This window comes from Oreochromis niloticus, linkage group LG3 (assembly GCF_001858045.2).
Source record: "Oreochromis niloticus isolate F11D_XX linkage group LG3, O_niloticus_UMD_NMBU, whole genome shotgun sequence".
Classification (NCBI taxonomy): domain Eukaryota; kingdom Metazoa; phylum Chordata; class Actinopteri; order Cichliformes; family Cichlidae; genus Oreochromis; species Oreochromis niloticus.
The window spans coordinates 42,479,048-42,500,635 of NC_031967.2; the positions used below are offsets into that span (position 1 = coordinate 42,479,048).

The window sequence follows — 21,588 nt, forward strand, 5'->3', positions numbered from 1 at the left end:
TGGTTTTACGTGGCCTATCGACACAATTTATAAACTGGTATATATCACCTTGTTGCTTTGTCTTTAAGTGGTCATGTGATTTGCTTACCACGACTACTTTATTCTTCCTCAGTCAAACAGCAGCACTCATGCGATTGTTTTGCCCCCTGAGCTCCAGGTGTTGTGCTAGACAGTGATCATGACAGCTGTAGTCAGGGCTGGACTGGGACAAAAAATCGGCCCGGGCATTGTGACTAGAGACCGGCCCACCAGGATAGAGATTGAAAATGTGACGTCATTCAGGGGTAAAACCGCAAAGGATTCTGGGAACTTGAGGCAAGAGGTACTAGCGCACGCAGGCTTTCAATTGAACTCAGTTACACAGCATAAAAAGAAACACAAAAAATGGCAAGAAGCTGTTGTATTATTAACTGCAATAGCCGGTCGCATGACAGCCACAGGAAGCCGACGGGTAAAGAGATCGTTTTTTTTTTTATATTGGATTACGTCGTTGAAGAGAAGTTTTTTAAGCCATGTTTCCGAAGTAAGAGCCGACGGATGGTCTGGATATACCAAATATAACGTCTCAGAACACTCCAGCTCACATGTTAGTCTGCTCCAAGCATTCCCACAAAGGTCAGTGTTTTGTAGTGGTTAATACGTCATTTTTCTTAACATAATTGGTGATATAGGTTACAAGCAAGTCTGGCGCTGAACAGAAATTGTCGCGCTATGCTTCTTTGTTTATTGTGCATAAATAGTGAATTGTCCTGACACAATATTGCATTTCGCTTCTGTTATTACCACGGTACATTGACAAAAACATATACTTTTATTCACAGGATAAAACAGTTGTTTTGTATCACTAATTGTCCAGTGCGATTACAACATATAATATTATTGTCACTGCTACATTTCTGTAATGCGTACCAGAAATTATTTCCATTACTAATTAATTACCGTTGAGCTCAAAGGTTATATTAATAAACGGTTAATGAATGTGTATTTATGAAGACGATTTGTGAGACTGGTAAACTTACCTTTGTTTGTACGATCATCGTTCTACACGGTGCATTTCAAGGTCCTGTACCCATCCGTCAGTAAACTGTACCCGGGCTTGTTGCAGTGACCTGAAGTTACTAAAAACTTCATGAGTGTATGCACTCACTCCAAGAACCGTATAATTATAAATCTGAGCGTGGTGAAAGTTGGGCAGCACGCTAACGTCTTTTGTCCACTCTGTGTGCTTGTAAGGGTCTAGCCCTTTCACTCCTTTAATTTTTTCTCGTATCTTTTCTTTGCCTTTTCGTCGAGTCTGTCTTTGTACGGACCGGCATTGTTCTCCTTAGTTTTGTACATTCCTTTTTTGTGCGGCAAAGAAAAACCAAGAAGCTATTGGAACCGGAGAATGAACGTTTTGCGGTGCTGCAAATGCTTGCATTTGATGCGGTACTTGGATTGTTTTGCCTCGAGTTCCCAGCATACAATGCGCGAAAGTCACGTGATCTGTCAATCGCTATAGGAAAAACCTTAAATTAAGACCAAGAACACTAGAGGTAAGACATGATCATTAATTAATATTAAAATTAATAAATGACAGATTTAGTGATATTTTCATAAACACCTCCTTTCCTTTTTTTGTTCTCCATTTTCTTTAGTTCGGCTATAAGATTGCTAAACAAGGGGGAGGGTGCATCCGGCCTCCTCAGCTGTAATTGGTCCAGCCCAGAGTCGATCATGACCTATAGGGCTTTGGAGCGTGATGTCACTGGAGGTGGGCCACGCCCCCTTCCGCCATGACAGTAGGCTAGACACAGGATACAGCTTCAGCTATGGTTCGTACGTGTTGTGTTATCAGTTGCAATGTTTGATCACACGATCGTGAAGGCAAGAAGCTGGATAATGGGCTCTCTTTTCTTTTTCAACCTGGAGGCAACGTGAGGGATCCCATGTATCCGATATTACTAAACAAAGACGTCAGGCTTGCATTGCAGCGGTGAGACGAGCGGATCGAGTTCTGTGCAATCCCCAGCTTTTTGTTGGTTTGGTCTCCGCATCTTCTTTCCGGTGAGTTCTAAATTAATTCATATCACTATTAAAATGCTTTTAGTGTTATTTTCAATGTGCCGAGGTCATAGATAATGAGATAAAACATGCTAATGTGTGATGCTGCAGAACCACGTCATGTCATCATGTCGACTGAGTAGCTTATGATTTAGCATTATTGCAGGCAAACCAGCATATGAAATGGATGTAACAAATCCAGACTGGGCACCAACACTGCTCATGGGCCTCTAAAAACATACTAAATTGCTCTCATTGTACACTAATCTGCACATAACTTCCAGATGAATCACACACCTGTCATGTGCACTAATTTTATCTTACAGGCTTTTATGCAGCTGCGGAGTCTGAAGGTGTGCCAGCGGATGTCGCGTTAAACAACAGCAGCACGTTTAAGCTTGATCAGCTGTTGTTAGAATTTATTTAATATTAATTTCTAGTATCAGCTGATGTTTGCTGGAGCCACAGCTGTAAAGCTGCTGGTCATGATATCAGTTTGGTTATCTGGTGAGAGGGAAACATGCAGATGAAACCAGGAGATGTCCTTACTGAATCATCAGAGCTGAACAGGTGATGGAGAAACAGGTTTACCTTTTAGGTGACATGAATGAGTTGAAGGGAAGTTATGAACTGTTTCTGAGAGACAAATAACACCAGGATCCTTTTCTAAGTAGCTGACAGCTGGTAACTGTGCAGGGGCGGGTCTAGCAAAGTGTTGCCAGGGGGCCAGGTAGGGCATTAACAGGGAAAGGGGGGGACAAGGAAATACTTTTCTTTATTATTCTCATTTAAAATGTCTCGCTTTTAAAAAAATAATTATCTGAGTCTTACAACAATTGATAGATTGATACATATATACCATCAGAACAGTGTACATCACTGTCACAACAGTGTTTATTTTCATTCAAAGGCTTTATGATTTTTCCTATAATGGTGGGCCGGTCTCTAGTCAAAATGCCCGGGACGATTGTTTTGTCCCAGTCCAGCTCTGTATGCAGCTCATCTGCAGTCTGGTGTTACCTACATCTTCCTATTCAGAAGGCAGAATTTCCAAGTTCTGAGTACAATCAAAAGCACCACGACTGCAGTTTTTGTGTTGGATGTAAAAAGCAGGCTAGAATCATGGCGGCGGTCAACGACGGTCCAGGCGTGGGATTTCTCTCGTGGAAATGTGCACATTATTTTTTCCTTTCTAGTGGTAGGTGGCACAGTGCACTTGTGGCAAGTAAGCAAGCTAGAAGACTGGCAGTCTGGCTGGGTATCCAGTTACAGAAGCAACACATTAACAAGAGAATTCTGAGTAAAACCAAAGTTACTTTCCCTAGTAACTAGTTACTTTGAAAGTAACGAGTAACTTGAAGTAACTGAGTTACTTTTTTAGAGAAGTAACTAGTAATGTAACTAAGTTACTAATTTAAAGTAACTTACCCAACACTGGTAAACACTGAGTGACACACCTGCTGTCAGACCTGCAGGATTTATCCCTGTGCTGTTCTCATCTGTGTTATAGTGGAAAACAAACTATTTTTTGGAGTTCCATAAATAATTTGTGTGCCTTCTTATTTGATGCAGAGCACCGTATTGTTCTGTAAATACTGTAGTTTGAAATGGTTATATTAAAAAAAGCATTTTTAGGTAAACCATAAAACTTTGTTTGCAAAACTTGTGCATATTTTTTTTAAAATGTACAATTTCTATTTGCATTTCAAGTTATGAAAATGATTCCTTAAACATGCTTGTGGTTTTTACAGTCAAAAATATCACTTTCTACTTGCATTTTCAATTTTGTCTGAATTTAGATAAATTGTGCTGACACATTATGTCAAAATGAGAAAATAACAGATTGGCAAGATAAACAGTTTTTAAAGGTGAAATATAGAGGCCAAATCAAAAGTAGTCAAAAACGGCCAATTATACCCTGGACACCAGAGGGTTAAAGGCTAAAAGTTCTCACCAAGTACTGTTTATATTTGTGTGTATTGCTGCAGCTTTTTTAAGTATTAACTTGGTGCCTTTGGGTGAAATAATGGTAATATGACTGATCCATATGGTCACAAAGAATAGCCACTTGTTTCTGTGCTACCAAAGTTCCCTGGCTTTCATTCAAAATGTGTTTATTGTCAGCACCTGCACATTAAACTACTTAAACATTATAAATGTCTTCAAGCTCACACTGAGGCCTGTGGGGTACTATCAGCCACTGAGACAGTACACACATCTGTGTATTTGTATATGAATATTTCATACTTTAAGGCTGCCTGTTTATTTAACCTCCTAGGACCTGCCGTCCACATATGCGGACATCACATTTTGGGTTATTTAGACCAAAATACTAAATTTTGCTCTTCAAGGGCCTGATATCCATTTACGAGGACATTATACTGCTACTGTTCTATCAAAATTTTAAACGAATATCCTCATATGTGGCTCTGATTTTTCATAAAAACAAAAATAAGGTAAAAAAAAAAAATCTGGTAATTCTTTGTTTTTACATTTATTGGGCCCCAATATGACCAAATATCAAAGAGAAATTAAAAATGCATGCCGTGGAAGAGTTTGGGTCTTAGGAGGTTAAGGGAGATGAACAAAATACATTGTACATTGGAATTGTACATAATAATATCACAGATGATAAATTCAGTAGATTTTAAGTAGATGCTTGTGCGTTCTTAAAGTCTTATATGTTGAATTGAACTATGTGATCTGTTCAAAGCCTCCCAGTCAGTGCTGTAGTAGTACCATATAGCAAATAGTACTATAGTAATAGTAAGTAATAGTAAATAATACCAAATAGTACCATATAACTTTGTTGTTTGCAAAACTTGTGCATATTTTTAAAAGATATACAATTTCTATTTGCATTTCAAGTTATGAAAATGATTCCTTAAACATGCTTGTGATTTTTACAGTCAAAAAATATCACTTTCTACTCGTATTTTAAATTATGTCTGAATTTAGATAAATTGTGCTGAAACATTATGTCAAAATGAGTAAATAACAGATTGAAAACTGTTTATCTTGCCAAAGGTGAAATATAGAGGGCAAATCAAAAGTAGTCAAAAACGGCCAATTATACCCTGGACCCCAGAGGGTTAAAGGCTAAAAGCAAGGTTGTCACCAAGCACTGTTTATATTTGTGTGCTTTGCTGCAGCTTTTTTAAGTATTAACTTGGGGCACTATCAGCCACTGTGACAGTAGACACATTTATGTGTATTTGTATATGAATATTTCATACTTTAAGGGTGCTTGTTCATTTAAGGCAGATGAACAAAATACATTGTAATTGTACATAATAATATCACAGATGATAAATTCAATAGATTTTAAGTGGATGCTTGTGCATTCTTAAAGTCTTATATGTTGAATTGAACTATGTGATCTGTTCAAAGCCTCCCAGTCAGTGCTGTTCTCCATGCCTGTCTGACTGTACATGATGTTATTAGCACAAACACTTTAAAGGTGTTCGTTTAGGAATTCAGCAATAATACAGACAGCAATGTAGTTAGCAATAGAACAGTTTTATTGGGAATTAACTTAAAAAACAAACAAACAAACAAACATCTGTCTCCTATTTTTTGTCACACAGGAAAGAAGCATCAGTATCTGATGAGAAGACTTATTTATTTATTTTTTGGGGGGTTTTTTTTCAACAGGAGAAGAATATCTCTAACAAGTTGATTTGTTCACATTTTCACATCTTCATCTTCAAGTGAAATGTGCATTTTGAGTTTATACACTATGCATATAAGGTGACCGTTTCCTTTTGCAGTATTTTTGTGTGGTGTGTTTTTCTATGTCTTAACAAAAGGGGAACAAAGGTGTTTAAGTTCGCCTAGGATGATTTGTTTTAATTTTCACATGGTCTTATTGAGGTGATGTGAATTGAAACATGCATTCTTGGTTTTTTGGGGCGGTGGCGGGGGGGGGGGGGGTGCTGGAAAAGCTTGAAAAGGGACCTTGAAAGTGCTTAAAAAGTGCTTGAATTTGACTCTGAGATAGGTGTCTGAACCCTGTTTTGAGCACCTGGCTCTTTTTTGCTTCTCATTTCTAAACTCTCTCCATACTCTTTCACAAGATTCTTGCATTGGTAGTTGACAAGGTTTTCCATGTTTGAGTCTGAGGTGGGAACCGGTTTCCTGCATAATTTGCATAGTACAGTTTTCTGGTCCATGTCAGACTTTTCATAACCATGTCCATGCTACATGCCTTGTTTAGAAATAAGGTCCTGGATTTGTTCTGACTGATCTTTCTGTTTCTCATCATTTCAGTTCATTTTGAAAAATCTCAACAGGATCTTCAGTTTTATTGTGAAAGGTTTATGTGGGAAATAAACAAGCGGATGGCGGAGCCACACGCTGGGTTTACCGTCATTGTTGCTAACGCCAACGCGTAAAAACAGTGGCTTCCAAATGATGAAAAAAATTGATCATAAACAGTTTATTTTGCAAAACAAGCGATAGGGTAATATGAAACCATAGACATTTTCATATCATTCGATGTATATCATTATATCGAACAGCCCTACACTTAACTCAGAGTACACTCAGTTGAACTTCATCTGATCAGCTGTTTGGGACTTGAAAACTCAGATTTGCCATTGAGTTTGTTGAACATGTTTCCTGAAAACGGGCATTTATCACCTCATAATTAGAACTGTCTCAGGGAAAACCTGATCTTATATTTCATGACAGTTAAAGTTATCTATACTCCTATTCTGTTGGTTCATTGTTTTATTTTGTTGTTTATTAGTGTTTGTTGTGTTCTCAATGTTCAAATAAAGATTTATTCAAACGTATTGTATTTTTTCTGAGGCGTAATCTCTTATACATGAAAGCAGCACAGCAGAGCGTTCTGTTGCATTTCACACGTGCACACCTATCTTCAGAATACCTGCAGCAACATGCTCACAATGAGTCACCATTAAAAAGGGGCAAATAATAAAACAGTACAGAAAGCCAACAAGTCACTGCTAAGGCACTGGGAGTCTCCTGTTAGTGAGCAAACTGCAGTACAAACAAACAAAAACACCAAACTCAGCATAAAAACAAATTCTATCAACATAAAATGTGACCCTCCATTATGTCGACTGAACCCATGACCTAACCACCAGCTGCAAGGAAAGCATGAAGAGAATTACTGCTACAACTGTTTACCAATCCTGGCATACCTCAGCTGTTTCTCCCTGTTTCCATTCCATAAGAATGGATTCACTTCAGGTCATAGCTATACAACAGTTACAGCTACTTTTAAGGAAACAGAGACATTAGGAGGAAGGGAGGAGGACTTCATCTCACTTCCTGAATTTAAGTGAACATTTGACCAGAACTGAACTTCATGTTCAAAGATTTTGCAGTGATGACTTTACATTAGTGAAGTTTGTCAGTTAAAATGATAAATAAAGTATTTTTATTTAAATATTTCACTGTTGTGGGAAAAAGTGCTTTGGCCTGCTGTGACCATTTGCTCTGAGTAAGTATTTTGTCTCTGGGCTGATGTAACCTGTTTGTTTAACTGTTTACAAAGCTTCATGGAAACGTGTTTGTTGTATTTTGAAGCAATTTAGTGATTTTGTGCAGCAGCCTTTAGAATATAATCAGTGATTCGTGGCTCCTTGAAAATTAGCAGCAGGTGATTAATATTTCTATGGCAGGAGGAAAATACTAAATGTCTTTTCTTGTGCTTGTGTAACCCATATCAACTACTCCCTGTCAAATGACTCAAGCCAGCTGATTTGAGGCCCCTCTCCTGATTGGCTCCTTCCACGTCGCGGCAACTATGAATACGGCCGTGGAGGGATACTTCCGGGTTCGACTCCTGCTGTGGCTGTAAGCTTATGTCGTGTGGAACCGCGTTGGAAAACAAAGCGTTTTTCTCCCCTAAACCCGTCTATAAAATTGTATCACCTCAGCGGTAAGTGTTCTTAACATCTACTAATAACAACCTTTTAGTCGTCAGTAACCAGCCGGCCGTTTTCGCGATTAACAAATGACTTTGTTCGGCGGCGTTCCCACCGCGAGCAGAACTCCGGTTCAAAAACCGCTGTTTTTGAACACCTTTATTTCCTTAAGCGCTTTAATGGGCTTACTTTGAAACAAAGTGCAATTAAATGATTATTGTTATGTGTTGCCTTGAATTCGGCTATGCTGTCTGTTAGACAGTTGTTTTCCTTTATTGTTATTTTTGTATTTGTTTGTAGCGAACGCTACTGGAATATATAGATTAAGCTACGTAGCCAAGATGATTACTAATTTAACTGTTGTACATTTGTGATTGATGATGATGATGATTTGCATTGTTACATAGACTTGCCGAAAAATGTATTTGTTTACCGGTAAACTGAATTGATTTTGATTTACTAATGGATATTTTTCTGGCCTACAGGTCAGGTTTTTTTTTTCCCTTTAAATTGATCTTCTTCATATTGAAGTGGCGAGCCGGTAGGACCATTCTTTGTTTTTTCCCCCGCTTTGCCGTCTATGGATTACGGACATATTTTTTCCCCATTGTATGAAACTGGACCCTAAGGAGGAATACCTTAAAAAGTGAACTTTAAAAAGAAAAGGACCGAAAAGGACTCTTAACAAAAGGACTGTTGCACAGGAAATCACAGCAATTGATTTATTATTTGTTACACAATTATTTGATTGTGGGCATTTATTTATGTTGTGTGTTGTATTGATTATTTTGGTCCATTTCCCCTTTTCCCCATTTATTCAATATATTTTTGGTACAAGATACTACAGTCTTTGGTCTCATCATTCACACCATCTAGGCTCCATAAAGAACCATTTCTTCTGCGCGTCAGTCAATAAACTCGTCCATTGCAATAACACTAGCCCTTAAATAACTTTGCGTTACATGTGGCGAACCAGCCAGGAGCCTGATGTGTGAATGACTGTTCTTTTGTGTTATTTGATTTAATTGAATATTTGCTATTTCCTGTGGTTTTGGTAAGGTCCGCGACAAGGGGAAAATGAAGTTTATTCAGAAAAGTGGGGTCAATATTGCACATTCTGTCATTGTTTCTGGTGCCACAAACACTGAGAAAGATGAGGAAATTCTTGATTATTTGAAACAATACGGTTGTATCGAAAAGGTTATTTTTGTGGACGACTTAAATAGTATGTTTTACAAAAACCTGATCGTTGAATACGTTGATAGTTCTGCGTTAACTGCTCTTAATCCATTTTTCCCGTATACTCATCAGTCAAAGAATTACTCTGCTTTGACTTTTTGTGTAAAATCGCTTGCCGCAGAATGCACAGCCACAGCGGGAGTCCAGACCCCTGCAGATTACCTCGGCGAGCTCAAGCAACTTGCACGCCGCAGCGGCAGGGATTTTTCAGATATTCTGAGGGAAATGATGGGACAAATCAGTGAGCATCTGGAAGGAATGGAACAAGATGGTGACTTAGAAGAGGGAGCCTCAGTCCAAATTGTGGAGCCTGCACCATCTCTGCCTGGCCAGCAGGGGTCGTTGTCTGGACACTCCGCAATCCCTGAGACAGCTACCAGCAATCCCTCACCTGACCAACAGGGGTCACTGCCACATCCAAAGATTTTCACTGTCACAGACTGAAATGAACCCCCCGGAAATACAAAAGGTAGTGGTGGAGCATGTTGTAAAAACAGACACCGTACCTGCATTCAGACTTCGTCCTTTCTCTGGGAAGATTCCCAAGCCAGCCAACGAAACCGATTATGAGACCTGGAGATCTCACATTGAACTGCTATTAGCAGATCCAAATTTAACACCTCTGCAGATCACTCGTCGCATCCTTGAGAGTTTGCTACCGCCGGCAGCAGATGTTGTGAAAGGGCTGGGCTCAAACACAATTCCATCCATCTATTTAAAAGTGTTGGATTCTGCTTTCGCCACAGTATAAGATGGAGAGGAGTTGTTTGCTCAATTCCTGAATACATTACAGGATTCAGGTGAGAAACCCTCTGCTTTTTTGCAACGTTTACAACTCACATTAAACACTGTGATGAAAAGAGGTGGTATCTTGTCTTCAGACTTCAAAAAACAATTACTCAAGCAGTTTTGTAGAGGATGCTGGGACAGCGATATCATTAACAAACTACAGTTGGAGAACTTGAGGAGCGATCCCCCATGTTTTGCAGAGCTCCTCCTACTGCTTCGAACTGAGGAGGGTAGACAGCTGGCCAAGGAGAATCTCATGAAGAAGCACCTGACTGCATCCAAGCCTCGTGCCGCTGTTCACTCTCAGAGCACATGTGCTTGTAGCCATTCAGACACCAAGGCTATTAATGAGCTGAAGCAACAGATGCAGAAACTGCAGAGTCAAATGGCTGCTCTTCTCTCACAGAAATCTCAATTCTCCAAGCCAGCACCACCTCAACTCAGATCAGCACAACCAAGACCCAGCAGCAGTGCAACCAGTTCCCGGCCTAGAGCAGGCTACTGCTTTAAATGTGGAGAGGATGGGCACATGTCAGCAGGATGCGCCAACCCTCCAAACCCGACACTGGTTCTGAAAAAGAAGAAACAACTTGAGAAAAGACAGCAGGCTTGGGACAGCAACAACAAATCATCAAACTAGAGGCAGTCTCTGTGGAGGGACAGACGGAGGCTGCAGTTAACCCATGTCCCAGTCACAAGCAAAATGGACATTCCATCACACTGCCTAAAGGACTCATTGGAACCCGAAGTACAGCACAGGTCACGATTGGAGGGACTGTATTCAACTGCCTGTTAGACACGGGGTCCCAGGTAACCACCATCTCTCACTCCTTCCACCATGATTATCTCTCTGACCAGGAGATACAACCTCTGAAGAATCTCTTGGAGATGGGAGCGAATGGCCAAGCGGTTCCATACCTTGGCTATGTGGAGATGAACGTCACCTTCCCTTCCGACTTCTTGGGTTCCACCACAGCTGTTGATACACTTGCTCTGGTAGTTCCTGATGTCCAATCAGCTCAACAGCCATCAATACTGATTGGCACAAACACTCTGGACTTGGCATATGAGAAAGCATTCTCAGACCAACAACCCTCCTTTCCAGCCCCTCATGGATACAGAACGGTGCTGAAAATTTTTGAGCAACGATACAGACTGGCCAACAGTAATCATCATGGAATCGTCAAGCTGCACACTGACGGACCACAGACCATCCCAGCTGGAAAAACTGTTGCCCTGGAGGGGTTAATTTTCGGACGCTGCCTCCAGGCCGAGAAGGCTGTGTTGGTGGAACACCCGACTTCGTCGCCTCTGCCAGGTGGCTTAATGGTCCCGTCTTGTGTCATGGATTTCCCTTCTCACCAGCCATACCACTTACCCGTGGTAATCTGCAACCAGTCTGATCATGATGTAACCCTCCCAGCCAAAGCCATCATTGCGGAGATCAGTGCCATTCAGTCCATTCAGTGTCAAGAAAGGAGTCATGACAGTATGCCTCCTAACCCTGTGACTTCTGGATTCGACTTCAACTTTGGTAACTCCCCCTTAACACCGGAATGGAAGAGTCGTATTACTGAGAAGTTAAACGCCCTCCATGATGTCTTTGCCAAACACGACCTTGACTTTGGGAAAACCGACAAAGTGAAACATCAGATCAAGCTCTCTGACCCTACTCCCTTCAAGCAGCGCCCAAGACCAATCCATCATCAAGATCTGGATGCTGTGCGCCAACACCTGAAGGAGCTGGTTGACTCTGGGATCATCAGAGAGTCAGACTCACCCTTTGCGTCACCCATTGTCGTGGTGCGAAAGAAGAATGGGAGTGTGCGGCTCTGCATTGATTACCGGAAACTAAATCTGCAGACCATCAAAGATGCATATGCATTGCCAAAGTTGGAGGATACCTTTACAGCTCTCTCTGGATCAGAATGGTTTTCAGTCCTTGACCTTAAATCTGGTTATTATCAGATTGAAATGGAAGAGGCAGACAAGAGCAAAACAGCATTTGTATGTCCACTTGGATTCTATGAGTTCAACAGAATGCCCCAGGGAGTCACAAACGCACCCAGTACCTTCTAACGACTAATGGAAAGGTGCATGGGAGAAATGAACTTGAAAGAAGTCTTGGTCTTCATTGACGACTTGATTATTTTTGCACCAACACTTGAAGAGCATGAGAGGAGACTACTGAAAGTCCTTCACCGTCTGAAGGAATTTGGACTCAAGCTCTCAGTTGAAAAGTGCATGTTCTTCCAGAAAACCGTAAAATACCTGGGGCATGTTGTGTCAAAGGATGGTGTGCAGACAGATCCAGATAAAATCGAGACCCTTAAGTCCTGGCCGGTTCCGAAGACTCTTAAAGAACTCCGCTCTTTCCTGGGTTTCACAGGATATTACCGCAGGTTCATCCAAGGCTACTCCAACATCGTCAAACCTTTGCATGACCTTACTGCTGGATATCCTCCATCTCAGCGAAAACTCAGAGCCACCATCAAGCGAGACCAATATTTGGATCCTAAGGAACCACTTGCCAGTCGCTGGACTCCTGCATGTCAACAAGCCTTTGACACCATTATCAAAAAACTCACCACAGCACCAGTACTTGCTTTCGCCGATCCCCAGAAGCCTTACCTTCTCCATACAGATGCCAGTTCTGCCGGGCTAGGAGCTATTCTGTACCAGGAGAAACAAGGACAAAACCAGGTGATTGCCTACGCAAGTCGCGGTCTGTCGAGGTGTGAGTCAAAATATCCAGCTCACAAACTGGAGTTTCTGGCTCTCAAGTGGGCTGTTACGGAGAAGTTTCACGACTATCTCTATGGCACCAACTTTACTGTCGTTACTGACAGCAACCCACTCACCTACCTACTTACCTCTGCTAAATTAGATGCCACCAGTTACCGTTGGCTCTCTGCTCTTTCCACAGTTTCATTTAAAATCATGTACAGATCTGGTAAGCAGAATCTAGACGCTGATGCTCTCTCTCGCAGGCCACATGGAGACCTCGCCAATGACCAAATGTCCCAAAAGGAGAGGGAGAGAATTCTTCGATTTGCCCAACACCATCTGGATCAGTCTACCTCAATTTCCATCGATCAGCACACGGTCAAAGCCATTTGTGACCGTCAGCTTGTTTATAGCATGGCTGAGAAGACGTCCACCACCGCACTCATCCAGTTACTAACTGCCCATACCGACAGTTTGCCTGACAGCTTCGTCAACGACACCCAGTTTGCATCTCCTGTTGTTTCTCAGCTGACAACCGCTGAAATCGCTGAGAGACAGAGGGAAGACCAGACCCTGAGGCATGTCATATTGCTGCTAGAGACTGGGGAAAGTCCACCTCCCATCTTGCGGGATGAACTCCCAGAACTGCCCCTTCTACTCCGAGACCAACATCACATGGAGCTCCAAAACGGCATTCTTGTGAGAAGGAGGCAAGTTGGGGACCAGCTCTATTACCAGCTAGTGTTACCTCAGAAATTCCGGGCTGAAGTACTGTCAGAACTGCATGACAAGATGGGTCATCTGGGCATCGAACGTACTCTTGACCTCGTACGTCAAAGATTCTACTGGCCGAAAATGGCCAATGATGTGTGGAATAAAGTGAAGACATGTGAGAGATGCACCAAACGGAAAGCCTTATCTGAAAGAGCAGCACCCCTGGTGAACATTCGAACTTGTCGACCTCTGGAACTGGTTTGCATGGACTTTTTATCACTGGAACCTGACAGGAGCAGAACCAAAGACATCCTTGTAATAACAGATCACTTTACCAAGTACGCTGTCGCTGTCCCCACTCCAAACCAAAAAGCAAAGACCGTCGCCAAATGTCTCTGGGACAATTTCCTGGTTCATTATGGTATCCCAGAAAAGCTCCATAGTGATCAAGGACCAGACTTTGAGTCACGCACAATAAAAGAACTGTGCAAAATGGCTGGGATTCACAAAATCAGAACTACACCATACCATCCACGAGGTAATCCAGTCGAGCGCTTTAACAGAACACTCCTGAATATGCTCGGAACACTCACCACTGAAGAGAGAACTCACTGGAAAGATTTTGTTAAGCCCCTAGTCCACGCATACAACTGCACCCGGAGTGATGTTACTGGTTACTCACCCTATGAGCTCATGTTTGGTCGACAACCTCGCCTCCCGATTGACTTGGTCTTTGGACTGCCTGTGGACAACAATCAGCCCACTCATTCACAGTATGTCCAGAACCTAAAGTCAAATCTAGAAAAGAGCTACAAAATTGCCATTGGTAATACGGAGAAGCTCATGGGAAGGAACAAGAGCCGTTTCGACCAACATATCACCCCCTCTGAACTGGACGTTGGTGACAGGGTGCTGGTACGTAATGTGAAACTCCGAGGCAAACACAAAATCGCAGACAAATGGGAACCAGACATCTATGTGGTGGTAAAAAGAGCAGACAATATTCCAGTGTACACTCTCCGACCAGAGAACAAACCCAAACCGATTCGTACTCTGCACAGAGATCTCCTCCTGCCATGTGGATTCTTGCTGGATTCCACTGAAACCAACCGAACAACTGTAAAACCAACCAGGAAGCGGTCACTCAACCTTTCTGATGAGGACTGTGCACAACCTCAGTCAGAAGATGAGGATGACATAATATCGCATCTATGGTATGATCCTGTCTCAGAGCCTTTGCAATTCACCACTATCCACAATCTGCCAGAACCTTCATCCACCGTTTCAGCCACTGAAACTTTACCACCTGATATGCCATTCTGTGAACCTGCTACACTCCCGTTGCCTCCTCTTGAGCCAGCAGAGAGCGAAACCCCTGACTCAGAAACCCCTGTCGAGGAGGAAGCTCCTGATCCTGTGGAATCAGAGGACAGTCTGTCCTATGTTGAACCTACCAATGATGAATTGCCGACTGAGCCCAGTATCTCCTCTGCTGCTGATCTACCGTCTAGCTCTGACACCTCCAGCTCTGAACTAGAACCTGTGAGGACATCAACTCGGACCAGGAAGCCACCAGACCGGTTACAATACTCTAGATTTGGTCAGCCCATCTTGAAGAGTATTCAGGCACTAGTCCATGGCTTAACCACCGCCTTCACTCATGCACTGGAGGATGAAGAGGACCATCTACTTAGTGCCACTGAGCAACCTGTCATCCGGAACCAGCCACCATGTACGGGGATGTACATGAGATCGAGGGGGGAACCTGTAACCCATATCAACTACTCCCTGTCAAATGACTCAAGCCAGCTGATTTGAGGCCCCTCTCCTGATTGGCTCCTTCCACGTCGCGGCAACTATGAATACGGCCGTGGAGGGATACTTCCGGGTTCGACTCCTGCTGTGGCTGTAAGCTTATGTTGTGTGGAACCGCGTTGGAAAACAAAGCGTTTTTCTCCCCTAAACCCGTCTATAAAATTGTATCACCTCAGCGGTAAGTGTTCTTAACATCTACTAATAACAACCTTTTAGTCGTCAGTAACCAGCCGGCCGTTTTCGCGATTAACAAATGACTTTGTTCGGCGGCGTTCCCACCGCGAGCAGAACTCCGGTTCAAAAACCGCTGTTTTTGAACACCTTTATTTCCTTAAGCGCTTTAATGGGCTTACTTTGAAACAAAGTGCAATTAAATGATTATTGTTATGTGTTGCCTTGAATTCGGCTATGCTGTCTGTTAGACAGTTGTTTTCCTTTATTGTTATTTTTGTATTTGTTTGTAGCGAACGCTACTGGAATATATAGATTAAGCTACGTAGCCAAGATGATTACTAATTTAACTGTTGTACATTTGTGATTGATGATGATGATGATGATGATGATTTGCATTGTTACATAGACTTGCCGAAAAATGTATTTGTTTACCGGTAAACTGAATTGATTTTGATTTACTAATGGATATTTTTCTGGCCTACAGGTCAGGTTTTTTTTCCCTTTAAATTGATCTTCTTCATATTGAAGTGGCGAGCCGGTAGGACCATTCTTTGTTTTTTCCCCCGCTTTGCCGTCTATGGATTACGGACATATTTTTTCCCCATTGTATGAAACTGGACCCTAAGGAGGAATACCTTAAAAAGTGAACTTTAAAAAGAAAAGGACCGAAAAGGACTCTTAACAAAAGGACTGTTGCACAGGAAATCACAGCAATTGATTTATTATTTGTTACACAATTATTTGATTGTGGGCATTTATTTATGTTGTGTGTTGTATTGATTATTTTGGTCCATTTCCCCTTTTCCCCATTTATTCAATATATTTTTGGTACAAGATACTACAGTCTTTGGTCTCATCATTCACACCATCTAGGCTCCATAAAGAACCATTTTTTTCTGCGCGTCAGTCAATAGACTCGTCCATTGCAATAACACTAGCCCTTAAATAACTTTGCGTTACACTTGCTAACAGTTTTAATCACTTTTCTACAGCAGTTTGAACCCATCAGAATGATGTGTTTGTGTGGTGGAGCGTCTGTGAGCGTGACTATTATTGGTGTCAAAGCTCCCAGCAAACACAACAAGCAGACGAGGAGCAGACAAAGGAAACAAAATGTCCATCACTGTTTCTGTAAGAAGTCAGTCGAGCTCCAAGACTTTAATGTCAAGGCTTCCAATGTAGTTCTTCCAGTATTTGAAATGTTTCCAAGACTTACTGCTTTTTATCCATACTTTTGTGTTCATGGATGTTTGATTAGATGAGAAGATTATAAACTAGTTTTGAAAATAAGATTTATATACATTCTGTTTCTAAATATGATTTATGACAAAGAGTGTTTAACATGTGATCAGTGTGTGTATGTTATGTGGAGGTGCAGCCAGAGCTGTGCTCTTGTTGTGTTTCTGGGTGTAAAACAAAAAACTTCACATTTAAAACTTGTCTTGGACTTGTAATCTGCTCGTTTTCTCCCTTTCGCTACTCAGATCTCACATGTGTATGATGCAACTTGATTATTATTGCTTAGGGAGATTTTTATGAAACTAATTTGTTTCTGCAGCACCAGGAGAGTAAACACATGTCAAAGCATGCTGTAGTCAGAGTTTGTAAAGGTGTGATAAAATGAAGGAAGCAGTGAGAGAAGAAGTTTTAAAGTCTTTGTTTTCTTCACAGTTCTCGGCGTCTCGTGTGCTTCTTCTTCTTTCTCTTCACACAAAGTCGTAGAAGTTTTCAGACGTGTCACAGCTGGATGTGAGGATGGGACCCACTTTCCTCTGTGAGCTGGGCCTATTCTGTGAGTGCATCACTTCTTCCTTTGATTCATGCTGACTGATGAACATGTTTTAGTAAAATGACAGAGTTTCAGTCATTTGCAGCATTTCAGTTCATGTTTTGTTCTCAACATGGTTGTTTGTAGACTGGAGTAGATTTCACTGACGCTGGTTTAGTTTGTCTAAGAAAGGTTTGTTTCTTCATCAGTGATAATTTGATGCATTTTACATTAAATATATCATTTAAACCAATCATAGCAGCCTCTGGTAACACAACATGTGTTTGATTGATGCCATGTTTGAGTGAGTCTTCAGTTTGATGATGTGTGAAGTTTCTTCCTTTATTGCAGTTCTCTGTACGCTCCTCTGCAGTGGACACGCTCAAGGTGACGGAACAGTTTGCACTTTTCATTTATTTAGTAAATATTAATCTTCATGCATCAATCTTAAACACTTTCCATTTCTGTTTTTCTTTATTTCTCAATATATTTATAAGTTTATGAACATATCAGAACAGATTTTGATTTGTAAAGTACATAAGTGTTTTAGGTCAATGATGTTGTGTTTGTGTTGGATTCTAGTTCCTGTGCTAACTGTTGAACCCAGCTCGACCATTTTCATCGGAGAGTTTGTTAGCTTCAAATGTGACATGAAGGAAGGAGAACACACTGACTGGGAATACAAAATTATCATGGACGGTCGAGAAATTTTAAACTCCAACACAAACGAAGGTCTCAGTTTAAAAATTGCATCTACAGCTCAGAGTGGTAAATACAGCTGCTCTGCGCACATGAAGAGCTCACAGAATACAAAGAACAGTAACACTGTCTCTGTAACTGTGTCGGGTAAGTGGTCAGTGACATGTACACTAAATAATGTTGTCATGGAAACTTGTTTCTGTTGTGTCTGTTGCTGTGAAGCTTGAACTTAAACCAGGACACTAATTTTACCTGTTACTTCACACAACTGAAGACTCACTCAAACATGGCATCAATCAAACACTTGAGGTGTTACCCGCAATTGCTTTACTCACAGTAAACCCAGTACTAAAATACTCACACTCTGTGTGTGTGTGTGTGTGTGTGTGTATAGAGAGAGAGAGAGAGAGAGAGATCTATATATATATATAGATATAGATATAGATATATAGATTTGTTTTAATTTATTTAAAAAAACCCCATCATTGAAACCATCATTGTGTGTCCTTCAGCAGTGACCTGTGATAGTTTACATTAGTGTGACTTTTTCAGGTCAGACAAACATTTATACTGTAATTATTTAGAGATTTAAACCAGAGTTACAGAAACAATATCCACATGTTGAGAAAGACACGAGAAGAAAAATCAAAGAACACAGAGAGAAAATAAATAGAAAAATATGATAAAGAGTAATGTGGGTGGAAAGTTTCACCACATGAAACCAATTTTTGAAATTTTACATTTCCTATATTTTTATGAGTTCATAATGAATAATGCATTTTTCCTTTTTTTGTCCTAACAGCAGGTAAACCCAGGGCCACACTGACTCCAGGATCAACTATCATACCAGTAGGGGGCAGTGTGACACTGACCTGCTCTGTGGGGAGCTCTGCTGGCTGGAAATATGAGTGGTTCAGACGTGACCCAAACACTGAGGTTCAAATGAGAACAGATGATCAACAAAACAGAGTAATCAGAGTATCTGAAGGAGGAATCTACTGCTGCAGAGGAAGAAGAGGAAACCCAGTTTACTACACTGATAAAAGTGATGATGTCACCATTGAGATAACCTGTGAGTTCAGTAATTTAGTTTAAAAGTCACATTCAGACACACAGTGTTAAGTTTTCTCTGCTGAGCTGATGTTTCTGTTTGTATCTTAACTGTTAATAAACAGTTTCCAATAAGGTTGTTGTAAAAGGACGACCCAGCTGGCCTCAGATATTCAGCGGTGAGACGATCAGTCTGACATGTGAGGTGCAGGAAGGAGGTGAAACCACTGAGTGGGAGTATAGATGGAGAGGACCCAAGCAAACCACACAGTGGACTCACAATAATTACTGGATATTCAATGTTTCTGAGTCCAGCAGTGGAGACTACATGTGTAAGAGTCGACGCAGAGATGACTCATATTCTTCAACAGAGTGGAGTGAAGCCTTCAACTTGTCAGTATCAAGTAAGTCATGTTTGTTGTTCAGCTTCATTTTACAAACATAACAATGATCAGAACAGGATGACATCAACCTGATAGTAGCCTCGTAGTTTATTCATTTCACAAAGTGTCGGACATTTAGCTGGTATTAAGCTAATGTTGAGCTTTATTACCATCACCCCAGTAAAATGATGAAATAAACAAGCATCATATACGTGTGTCTATTAAAAACACTTTGTAAACTTTTAAATGTACAAAACAAATAATGACAAAACTACATTTTCCCTATTTATAGGTCTCATGGAAATTTACTTCCAGCTGATAACATAAATAAAACACACACATACTTGATCTCAGTCACCATCTCCCACCCCATGCATGAGACTGTGACAGCACTGAGCAGCTCCTTCAGTGGGAGACTGCGGCACCCACGGTGCGGGACAGAGAGATTTTGCAGGTCTTTCCTCCCCACTGCTGTCAGACTCCACAACAAAGACATCGTTGTATTTTTTACTCAGTTGTATATAGCATTTGTATTCTATTTTTATCTTATTGTATATTTTATTCTATTTTATTCTACTGTACATAGTATTTTATTCTATTCTGTACAGTTGTGTACTGTATTTATTCTTATTTTATTCTAATTTTTGCTTCATAACTTTTGCACTGTCCACTTCCTGCTGTGACAAAACAAATTTCCCACATGTGGGACTAATAAAGGTTATCTTATCTTATGGTCGTGCTGCTCCTCAGCTTCCTGGTACATGCAAGTAAGCTTGAACATAAGTGACTTCCTTCTCGAGTTCACAAGATTTGTTTTTTAGAAAACCTGACCTCTAACTTTGACCTCGAGGTCACTGAGATTAGAACTTATCTGAGATTATTAGTAGATGATGAGTTCTCGAGTTATCGTAATCATGAACACAAGTGTCCAAGCCGCCTGCCCCGCCATTGAGCTGGGGACCCCAACTAATACCCCATAAAGTGATGATGATGATGAATAAGATTGTGTGCTTTACTGTAAATATTGAGGGCTTTTGCCAGTTTGACAGTATTCAGTATGATGTTTATGTAATATTCAGAATATCTGCTCCTTATCTGCTGCAACACTACTGCAGATTTCACAGTGGCTGCATCACCATCGTTCTTGTGAACACTGACACTTTTTAAAGCTGTAATTTTAGTGTGTTCAGTGCCGTCTTTATTGAAAGTGCAAAAACACTGAGACAAAACGCTGTTTTAGTTTAGAGGTCTATAAAGAGGAAGCTCGCTCTTCTTTGGACCCATTTTTCCACAAAGGAAAGGTTCTTGATTTTATACATCTGTGAAAATGGGACACATCTCAGAGATTAAGAAGGCTACTAGACATTTTATTAGGTACACCTTGCTGGTACACTTGTCATGGTGACTGATGGAGCTACAAGCAGAAATCTAATGTTTTCATTGTTCAGCTGGTTTATTGTGGCAGCCTAGAAACAGAGATGGTGTCTCTGTGACGTCTGTGCAGCTGAAATGGTGGAGAGAGCCCAGTGATGTGAACATAGTTTCTGCTATGTGCTGTGAATGTGAACACCTCTCTAATGTGAAAACAACATTTTAAGACCATGACAGACATTTTTTTCCTCCACAGGGGGCCGAACTGTTTGAAGGGTTTTTGTTCATGGATTACATGTTTTTATACATTTTATCTCAGGAATAATGGATGAGTTTGTTTTATTAATGCAGTGATGTGTGAAATGTTGATATTAGTGTGTAAGTTATGAAGATACGTTTTTCTAATATGGAGAGATGCTGATTTCTAGTGATGGGTAGATGAGGCCTCGTGAAGCGTTTCAGCACATTCCCCAAACTGTATCGATATTGTGTCGACACAGTGTTGCTGTTTTGCTCCATACTGACACCTGCTGGACCTTAAATATCATTGCAGGCAACTTACTTGAGACTCACAACAGACACTGATTCAATGACCTAGTCATACTTGTACACACTGTAAGGTATTGTACTTCCCATGGAATCATTTTATATCTTTTACATTTCAAATATTGTAGACATCTTTAAAATATATTGTGAATGAGTTTATTATAATTTTCTATTCTATTCAGAAAAATAACTTTATCCAATGTTTTTGCATTCAGTCTATTGCATTTTTTTTGACACCATTTCCCCAGCTTTGGAAAACACACGCTCACAGGGCACAGATGAAGCTGGGGTACACAAAAACTGTAAAGCCAGGTGGAAAAGGTTCAGATAAGATGTCTTCCTATTCCCTCAGTACGTTAGAGGATCCTCTAAT

General features: G+C 40.9%; 2 protein-coding genes across 3 annotated transcripts in view; both read left to right on the forward strand.

Annotated features, from left to right (window-relative positions):
* Positions 1-21,588, forward strand: part of LOC100695786 (zinc finger protein 239) — a 630,955-nt gene that overhangs the window by 238,513 nt on the left and 370,854 nt on the right. The window lies entirely within an intron of this gene.
* Positions 7,393-21,588, forward strand: part of LOC102079722 (uncharacterized) — a 65,287-nt gene continuing 51,091 nt past the window's right edge. Inside the window, exons 1-3 of one of the 2 annotated variants that reach the window (XM_025901139.1) lie at positions 7,393-7,513; positions 17,070-17,190; positions 17,518-17,553. In XM_025901139.1, coding sequence (XP_025756924.1) covers positions 17,154-17,190; positions 17,518-17,553 — 73 coding nt within the window. In that variant the 5' untranslated portion in view covers positions 7,393-7,513; positions 17,070-17,153. Of the gene's footprint in view, positions 7,514-17,069; positions 17,191-17,517; positions 17,554-17,771; positions 18,013-18,667; positions 18,938-19,040; positions 19,320-21,588 lie in introns of those variants that run through there. The other variant, XM_025901132.1, reaches the window with a different exon arrangement.